The following is a 10000-nucleotide window of genomic DNA, read 5'->3' on the forward strand; positions in this document are numbered from 1 at the left end:
GGTAACGCGAGGTCTTCCACTTCGTTGTGTATCAGCAGTGCTTCCAGTGTTGACAAAACGTTGCTGAAGGCGATACACTGTTGACAGATGCACATTGAAAGCGACTGCTACCGCTTCTGGGTCATCACCAGCCGATAATCGACCCACTGCCCTCTCGCGTTGTTCTGGTGTCAATCTTGGCATCTTGACTCTGTCAAAAGTTAGACTGGCAGTAAGCGTGCCATGGTCTCTTTTTATTACTAATGCATCAGTGAACACATCTCACACATGAGGTTTCCCCTACTCCGCTTGCACGTGCTGGAAGCGCGCATCATGTCTTTCACGTGAAAACTGCTTGTCCCGTGCGTTGAGACAGGAGCAATGGGAACATATTCACAGCTTTGTTACACGTGACTGCATAGGGCATCTATATCCCGAAAATTGTCACTCTCAGATTAACTGCGTTTTTTAAAATCAAAATATCGAAAAATAATTCGCGTTTCTTTTGTTGCTCGGTAATAGATAACATAAAAGTCCAGTGGTCGGCTTTTCACGCCGTTCGAAGTGTTCCGCTTCGCTTATCTTTTGCCAAGGTTAGTGCAAGTATTGGCAGCTCAGCCACAAAATTGGTACGGCCACGACCAGTGACACCGAATGCAAATTGATCGATCCCCGTGCTTGACCAAATATCAGTTCGGTCTTCTGAAATGCTGTTAGGTCATTAAATACACTTACTTGTGAACACAGATAGGAAACAGGCAGCTTCACACAACCATATGCACTATGCACGCACACACAAATACATGCACACACCCTTAACTCGTGAGAAAGTACGTCCGCATCGATTTTTGACTCAAATTGAAAACGAAATGCTATTAAATGCTATTGCAAGTGTGTTCCATAAGGTTAGAACTGCTTTTTTCATTAGACGATTTAAATCATTTTGTAAACCTTTTTTTTTTTTTTAGACATACTGGGGCTTTAATTATTTGGTATTGTTTCGGAGCTGTTTTGTGCAAATCATTGCAGGTGTTTCTAAATTACAGTACAGCAAATGTCCCTTGAACTTTTTAAAGGCACAGTAAGCCTCCCGTAAACCATCACAGAGCTCCCCGAGCGTCTACATACAGTACAAGCATACTTCCATTTGAACGCTCACCGAACGGGAACATCCTGGCTGCTTTCTGTCGAGCGTGAGAAATTTTCAAAGAATTTATTTTCGTGGACTTGGTCCTCTACAACAATGGCGCCTCGTTTTGGTGCTGGACGGCTGTTATGAATATTCAATTCCGGAAATCACGCCCGGACAGTAAGCCTCCCGTAAACCATCACAGATACTGTCAGGCTTTTACACACAGTACAAACACCCTTCCATTTGAACGCTCACCAAACGGGAACATCCTAGGTGCCCTACGTAAAGAGCGAGCAATTTTTAAAGAATTAATTTTGCAGATTGTCTCGAACACTTTTTGAACCCATCCTGAACTCAGGTCAAAAATGAGTTACTTCCCTTCGGGTCTCATTCTATCGATGTAAACTGGCGATAGCCGTGGATCGATGCTTATCAGAATGTTTTTGGACCGTGGTGCGTTTTTGCGCTAGACCTAATTTTTAAAATCTAAATAATAAATTGACAGCTTGTTACACAAACATTCTTTAATCATAAAAGAATTCTTTTTTCATCAAGACAAGATCAGTACAATTCGAATTTATGAAAGTTTGAAAAAAGAAAAGCCCGGAAGCAGGGTCACGCAAGGGTCGTAGCAGACGACGGTTTATGCATATCGCCGTTCCTCTCAACAGTCAAAAGCCATCGCTAGAGTTCTTGTGAACCACAGCCGTTTGTTTCGTGCATAAAAACGTGCTATTGTAGATAAGCTCACATCGAGTCGCATTCAAATGACTAACTGACGACTACATTGTGAAAAAGGGAAACTGGATCACACGGGTTCACGATGGCTCAGGGGTAAGATAAACCACGCAAAAATAAATTCTTTGAAAATTGTTCGCTCTTTACGGAGGGCAACTAGGATGTTCTCAATCGGTGAGTGTTTAAATGAAAGGGTGTTTGTACTGTGTGTAAAAGCCTGACCGTATCTGTGATGGTTTACGGGAGGCTTACTGTGCCTTTAAGGTCCAAATCGTCAGAAAACTTTCCAAAATGGCGCCTTTTCTATACTATCTTTAAGGGTTTTGTTTTGTTTCGGCTGAAAGCCATCAGCAGGGTAAGAGCATATATATATATATGTATAGGTTACAACACTCGTGGTTTTTTATATGGCTTGTATTTCAGTCAAGACCCAGCGGATGAATATCATCGGGAGACACGAGCCTCTGGCGAGTGGCTCTCGATTGATATTCCCGCTGGGTCTTGACTGAAATACAAGCCATATAAAAAACCACAAGTGTTGTAATCTGTATGTCCCATTCTACCATCAAACACAAAGTGTAGACTACTAGCGGCACTGTTGCGATCTGTGGAGAGTGAAACAGTGGTGCCAGCGAGACTTGGCCCTTTTGCAACCTTAAACTAAGTGACCGTCGCTGAAAAAAATAAAACGAATGAGTGCATCGATAAGTACGCGGTAACACTACTTTCAGACCATTTAAAAGCTTTAAGTAAAGGTTCATAAGTTGCAAGAAAGTAATGAAGTCGTATAGAAATCAATTTAGTTGAAGCTCACAATTCTTTTGTTTTGCGTTTCAGGTCGGCAGAACGGGCGAAACCGGGTTGGCACCCATTTGGCTTACTCGATTCAGAATCGATTCCACGTTGTTTTTCTCGAACGTATTATTATACAATCAGGCTTATTGACAGAGAAGCAAATTTTAGGGAACAAATAATTATGTAGGTTTAGATTTAACCATTTGCTCCCTATTTGAAATGTATCTACGTGATAAACTGTTTTGCGAGTGTGTTTGCATGGATGAACCTAAACTGGTATGGGTGTGAAGAAAACGGGACCAAGTTCGTGAACTCGCGAATTGCTGACACCAAGTCTGTCACCGCCGATTGATTGCATTTTGAAGGAATATGACTGGATTACGGAACAATGCACACATGTTAAGTTCTTGGATACCTTCATCGCCAATGTGGACTTACTGCAGAGCCAGGCAAAAGAGTAGACTTGCTCGCAAAATACGTGAAACAGCCGATGTTTGATACGAAGCGAAGCCACCCCAAACCATGCAGTAAGGACGCTTCTCGGTCCCGCTACGCATGACACCAGACCAGTGTTGTTGCTTTGAGTTTGACTAACAAACTCGAAACTGTCATTTAAAACATGAGCCAAATGTGTATTGATTGTGTGATTAGTCTATGTGACAGGGCTTCTATTATCTGTGCTCCCTAGCTTCTGTCAGTTCCCACACCGACACTGCTGACAGACCTGTGTGACAGACTCTCACAGTCGTCTGCTTCGATGCAAGGGAGGGTACTCGTTTTTTTGTTTTGGTTTGTAGCCATGGGCATTGTGATAGTGTTCGACTGTTCAAACTAGTGTTATGCACGGGTTAATAAAACTGCGGATAGAACTCTTTAGCAGCAAAGCAATAAAGAGTGTATTACAATCTATTTGTTTGGCGCAAGGTCAAAGGTCGGGAGGAAAGTAGTTCTTTGCCCAAATCGGAATCTGCACTATCATATATTTTTTGGAGTCCATGATGTATTTATTGAGCTATAAAAATACAACATATATACCCATACTGAAGTAACAGAGACAAAGAAGGGAGGTCATGGGATATATATGTATATATATATATATATATCTAACACAATAAAAAGTCCAAAACCAAGCCAGAATGTCGCATCTTTTTAAATCCAAATTTTCAAAAAGATGCGACATTCTGGCTTGGTTTTGGACTTTTTATTGTGTTGTTTAAATAAGCTTTGTTAAGCTTTAAAAAGTTTTCCAGCCTTCATTGTGTGGCGTGGTGCAGAGGAAAAAGAGTTTCTTGAATTCTGTATATATATATATATATATATATATATATATTACAGCAAGAATGAGTCGTGCAGACAGGGAAAGAGCTCGGAAACGAAATAGAGAGAGAGTGACAGAGACAGACAGACGGACAGACAGACAGACAGACAAACAAACAGACCGATAAAAAGACAGAGATAGAAGGACATTGAGAGAGACAGAGAGAGAGAGAGTCAGAGACATAAACAGGTAGATAAGGAGATGAAGATAAAGAGAGACAGAAACACAGAGAGAGACATATAGAGACAGACAGAGACACACAGAGAGACATATAGAGAGAGACAGAAACACACAGAGAGACATATAGAGACAGACAGAGACAAGCTGGCAGACAGACAGGAAGATCAAACTGAGACGGTACACACTTGACATCTGCTGGAGTTTCTTCAAAATGCCCAAATGCAAAGATGGCGACTGCAAACGTCCCCTGCATAACACAGAACGGGGTGTTAAATTCGCACACTCAGGGGGATGTGATACAGGAAAATATTAATGTGGGCGGAATGATAAATGATGGCAATAATCAGTAATTGTGATTCTTATATCAGTAATTTTTTGCTTAGACTGCCCAACCTGACAAAATAAACTCGGTGTTTTAAACCGACTCAAGAGGTTGACAGTTCGGTCTTGGACTGAAGTTAATGGCATCACAATCCAAGAACACCTTACAGAAATGAGTGTTTGGAGAGTTCAATGATTCCAAGAAAAGCGCGTTAGTCTACGCAGACGGCGATTCTCAGTGCATCGCTCTTATTTTAAATCCCCTTATACAAATTCTTCGTCAGGCTGATGGACACTGCAAGCTGTTCCGAAACTGAACCGGCCCCCGTGGCGCAGTGGTTAGCGCATCGGACTGGAGGGGAGCGTGGGTTTTTCGGGCCTCGGTCGACTCCAACCCAGAGTGGAAGTGCTATAGTTCCAATGGGAAGGCTGAGATCACACATCCGAGTATCATTCACTTCACGAATGCGATTGTGAGGGTGCCCAGGTGTCTGACCAACACTTGTTGACTCAGAAAGCGCAAAAATAAAACTTTTTTTTTTTTTTTTTTTAACACGTTTTTATTTCTTTTTGGTACACGACTTCAACATCACACAGCAACATCAAATAACATCAACCATACAAAACTATGCATCTCCAACAAAGACAAAGAAAAAAAGAGGCAACAACAACAACAAAACGGAAAAACACAATAAAGCATACAATCACACAGCCCATATTCAATACATTTATAAATTATGTAAACGTCTCTTTTTTTATGTTTCTATTTGATAATTTTGTAAAACACCAAGTCCTGTTCCCCGTTTAGCTGCTGCAAAATAAACAGACAATGTTTGTGTTCGAGTCTAAACTGAGAAACATCTTTAACCTCCTATTACCTCTAAAAACCAAATTTCATCCTTACAAGCTCAATCAGAAAGACAATCAATCATTTGACAATATCAGAGGTTTAAATGGGTACCACTCCAGGAGAAATTTATTATATGTAAAATTAAGTTTACTTAAATATTCTTCTACCAAATACCTTTTTCTCAGATCTCTTTTAAATGCAGCCATTGTTGGAACAGCTTTTGCATACTTACACTTGTAAATAAAAAATTTGGCATTTAATATTATAAAATCAAAAACTGTACTACTTTTGAAATATGTATCAATACCAAACAAAATAAACTTTTCACTAAAAAATATGTTCTCAACATTGTGACATTCATTTTTAACATAGTTTAACAAATCATTCCAAAATGACTGTACATATTGACATGCCCACAAACAATGTTGAATACTATCCCTCTCGTCTCGGCATAAATGGCACATCACCCATTTGTTTTAATATCACATTTGTTGCCAAAATCCTATGTAATACTCGAATTTGAAACCATTTAAGTTTTACTTCAGAAATTTTCGTTACATATTTAAAGCATAATTTCCAATCAATATCGCCTTCTAGTTTATCTTCCCATTTTGTACAACAATTTGGACGCTTTCCATCCTGTAGTAATTTTTCATAATACAATTTTGCTCCTTTTATTTGGGAGTGAATGACTGACACTGATTTATTACTATCAATCATACTATTATTCTCCCAAAAAATATTAAACGTTTTTATGTATTTTTTAATTGCTCCCACGCATCCTAAATAACTCAACAAATTTGTTCTGATATGATACTTTTCACAGAACTCGTTATAGGTATAAAAACTTCCATTGTCATTAACCAACTGACCAATGAAATAAATGTTGTTATCAAACCAATTCTCTTCCCAATCTTTATATTATTATTGAAGAAAAGTGGTTCTGCTAATATTTCTTTGGAGGTTTCTAGATCTATTTTATATCGAAACTGTTCATAAACATTAAACACATCCTTCCAAAAACTATTACCATGTTGTTTACCGCTATAAAGACTAGGACCACTTACATCAATGTTGTCCACATCGGGATATAAAACAGTTGTTATAACTTTCCATTTGTGGACTGTAAACCTCAACTTTTTTATCCAAGTCAATTTCAGGGCTAACATATAAGTCTTAACGTGAGGAACATCAAGGCCACCATCCTTAACACTTTTAACTACAATATTTCTACTTATCCGATCACGTTTTCGATTCCACACAAAGTCAAAAATCATAGTCTGTAAGTCATTTATAACTTGTCTGGAGGGTTTGGCAACAACATCCACAAGTATACAAGCTTGGACAATATTAAGGATTTCAAAACTGCTATTCTACCTATAGGGGTTATCAATCTTTTAGACCAAATCAAAAATAATCGTTTTACTGCTTGAAACTGCATATCGAAATTAATTTGTACACAATTCTTTAAATCACTCGTAAACCAAATACCCAATATTTTAAACTTTGGGGGGTTCCATTCAAAACCAAGGTGTGGCATATACCTTACATCACTATTTATATTACCTCCTAACCAAATAATTGCTGTTTTGTCTATATTCATTCTTAGCCCTGATTTATTTCCAAAATCGTTTAATATATATGTTCATTGTTTCCTCAAAGGTTTCCATATCTCCTCTTTGAAATAAGTCAGTATCGTCGGCGAATTGTGACAGCTTAAATTCTGTTTCGCCGATAACAATTCCCTTAATATTTTTATTTTCCTTGATCATGAGTGAAAAAACTTCAGCACACAAAATAAATAAATAAGGAGATATGGGATCGCCCTGTCTACATCCTCTTCTTACATTAAACCAGGGGCTAGGCTGACCGTTTACTAATACAGTCGACTTAATATTTGAATAAAACGTCTTTATCCACCTCAAAATATCATTTTTAAACCCAAATGCCTCAAGCGTTTTAATCATAAAACGCCAGTCCAGCGAATCAAACGCCTTCTCAAAATCAATGCACATTAACAATCCTGCTATCTTATTCTCATTACAATATTCAATCAAATCATAGATTAAACGCACATTATTTCCAATATATCTATTGGCCATAAAACCAGACTGGTCTTCGCTAATTAGTTTTGGCAGGATAGTTTTTATCCTTTCTGCAATACAGGATGTTGCAATTTTATATACAACGTTTAATAAGGAAATAGGCCTCCAATTTTTCAAATATTCCCTTGGTTTATCCCCCTTGGGAATACATATTATAACACCTTCTTTTTGAGTGGAGGACATTTCTCCTTTTTCAAAACCATCGTTTATTGCTCTTACAAAGCTGTTTCCAAAAGAACTTAAAGAATTCCACAGTAAATCCATCAGAACCGGGACTTTTTTCGTTTTTCATCTTTTTATATTTAGTCAAGTTTTGACTAAATATTTTAACATCGAGGGGGAATCGAAACGAGGGTCGTGGTGTATGTGCGTGCGTGTGTGTGTGCGTGCGTGTGTGTGTGTGTGTGTGTAGAGCGATTCAGACTAAACTACTGGACCGATCTTTATGAAATTTGACATGAGAGTTCCTGGGTATGAAATCCCCGAACGTTTTTTTCATTTTTTTGATAAATGTCTTTGATGACGTCATATCCGGCTTTTCGTGAAAGTTGAGGCGGCACTGTCACGCCCTCATTTTTCAACCAAATTGGTTCAAATTTTGGTCAAGTAATCTTCGACGAAGCCCGGGGTTCGGTATTGCATTTCAGCTTGGTGGCTTAAAAATTAATTAATGACTTTGGTCATTAAAAATCGGAAAATTGTTAAAAAAAATAAAAATTTATAAAACGATCCAAATTTGCTGATTCCAAAAACATATAAATATGTTATATTCGGATTAAAAACAAGCTCTGAAAATTAAATATATAAAAATTATTATCAAAATTAAATTGTGCAAATCAATTTAGAAACACTTTCATCTTATTCCTTGTCGGTTCCTGATTCCAAAAACATATAGATATGATATGTTTGGATTAAAAACACGCTCAGAAAGTTAAAACAAAGAGAGGTACAGAAAAGCGTGCTATCCTTCTTAGCGCAACTACTACCCCGCTCTTCTTGTCAATTTCACTGCCTTTGCCATGAGCGGTGGCCTGACGATGCTACGAGTAAAATGGCATTGCGTTCAGTTTCATTCTGTGAGTTCGACAGCTACTTGACTAAATATTGTATTTTCGCCTTACGCGACTTGTTTAGTACTGCTGTAGCTTCTTCGATATTAATTTTGCCTTCTAAGCTGACAGCTTCTTCTGTGGTTAACTTTGGACAATCAGCTACCATATCTGTAATATTACAATCCTCATTTTTCCTTTCTGTATACAATGTTTCATAAAATTGTTTTGTTTCTTTAACTATATCTTCAGTCTTTGTCAGAGAAAGGCCACTGTTTGTATTAATTTGTACCATTTGTTTACTTACAAAATTTCTTTTTTCTAAACCGCAAAAATATTTAGTTATCTTTTCACCCTCTCTAACCCAACGAGCTCTAGATCTCAATAGAACTCCTTCCATTTTCTTTTGCCGTAGTTCGATCAATTGTTCGTTTTTTTCATTTAAACATTTTATATCGTCTTCATTTTTTAAAACTTTTTTTCAATCAATAATATTTCTTTCTCGATTTGACTTTCTTGCTCCTTTAATCTTTTATTTTTCGTAATTCCATATGCTACTGCTTTGCTGCGAATTTCCATCAATAATACATCAAGTAAGAGCTGATCCGATATGGTAAACTGAATGTCCTCCGTCTTTAGTTTACTTAAATTGTCTCTATTATATGGAGAAACTGCATATTGTTCAATTACTCTTTCAATCAAATCATTTATTTCTGTCACAAATTCCCGATCTCGTAAATGTGAACTTGTCTCGGCTCTTGTGACCCTTCCTGCTCAGGGCTCTCATGGTGACCTTGGACTGGGTGGTCCTGTTCCAGCCATCCCTGAATATTCTGCTGCCAGCCTTCAACGTGTGATGCTCCGGGGGGATCGATGGAAGGACGCAGTGGCGGTCTGCTCTCTGAGGAGACGCTCACTCAGTCTGGATCCGCGACTTAACAGTCAGTGTCGTAAGTATAGGGCTTAATTAATAGGTAGCGGCCTGCGTCCGTTAGCTCGGAACAGGACTAATACTGAACACCGTCGAAGTGACTAGGCAGCAGCGCAGTGTCATCTTCCGAGGGTAGCCTACGGCCTGACAACCTTCCCTGGAGTGTCTGTAAATTTGTTAGGGTGCCCAAGTGTCTGACAAACACTGGTTGACTCATTAATTCGACAAGTCTGGCGGCGGAACGAAGTTCAGGGGTGGATGTTGCAGTGAGTGCTGGGACAGGGCGGTGTGAGAGCATACTGGAAGAAGGAACAATTTAAGCGTCGGGACAAGCAAGAGATAAACAATAAAAAGAGAAGAGAAAAAAAAGAAAAAAAAGAAAGAAAAAAAAAAAGAAACTGACCCGTGCACCGAGAAACTTACACAAAAATCAGAACAGAATTCGTATGGCTTACCCCAGTGAATACGATTACTGGTAGAATCAGCCACCAGATGGCGTCCTGGTTCAGCCAACACCTTCAAAAAGAGCGAGAACATAGCAAACTTATGACAAGCGAACCCGAGTAAGTGACTTCTCACTGTCAATTTGTCGACATACGTGT

At 38.6% G+C, this 10000-nt stretch overlaps 1 protein-coding gene across 1 annotated transcript in view; it reads right to left on the reverse strand.

Annotated features, from left to right (window-relative positions):
• Positions 1-10000, reverse strand: part of LOC138980773 (uncharacterized) — a 27808-nt gene that overhangs the window by 4396 nt on the left and 13412 nt on the right. Inside the window, exons 8-9 of the mRNA XM_070353670.1 lie at positions 9854-9914; positions 4328-4389 (exon numbers count right to left, since the gene is read on the reverse strand). Coding sequence (XP_070209771.1) covers positions 4328-4389; positions 9854-9914 — 123 coding nt within the window. The remainder of the gene's footprint in view (positions 1-4327; positions 4390-9853; positions 9915-10000) is intronic.

Source organism: Littorina saxatilis, linkage group LG11 (assembly GCF_037325665.1).
Source record: "Littorina saxatilis isolate snail1 linkage group LG11, US_GU_Lsax_2.0, whole genome shotgun sequence".
Classification (NCBI taxonomy): Eukaryota; Metazoa; Mollusca; class Gastropoda; order Littorinimorpha; family Littorinidae; genus Littorina; species Littorina saxatilis.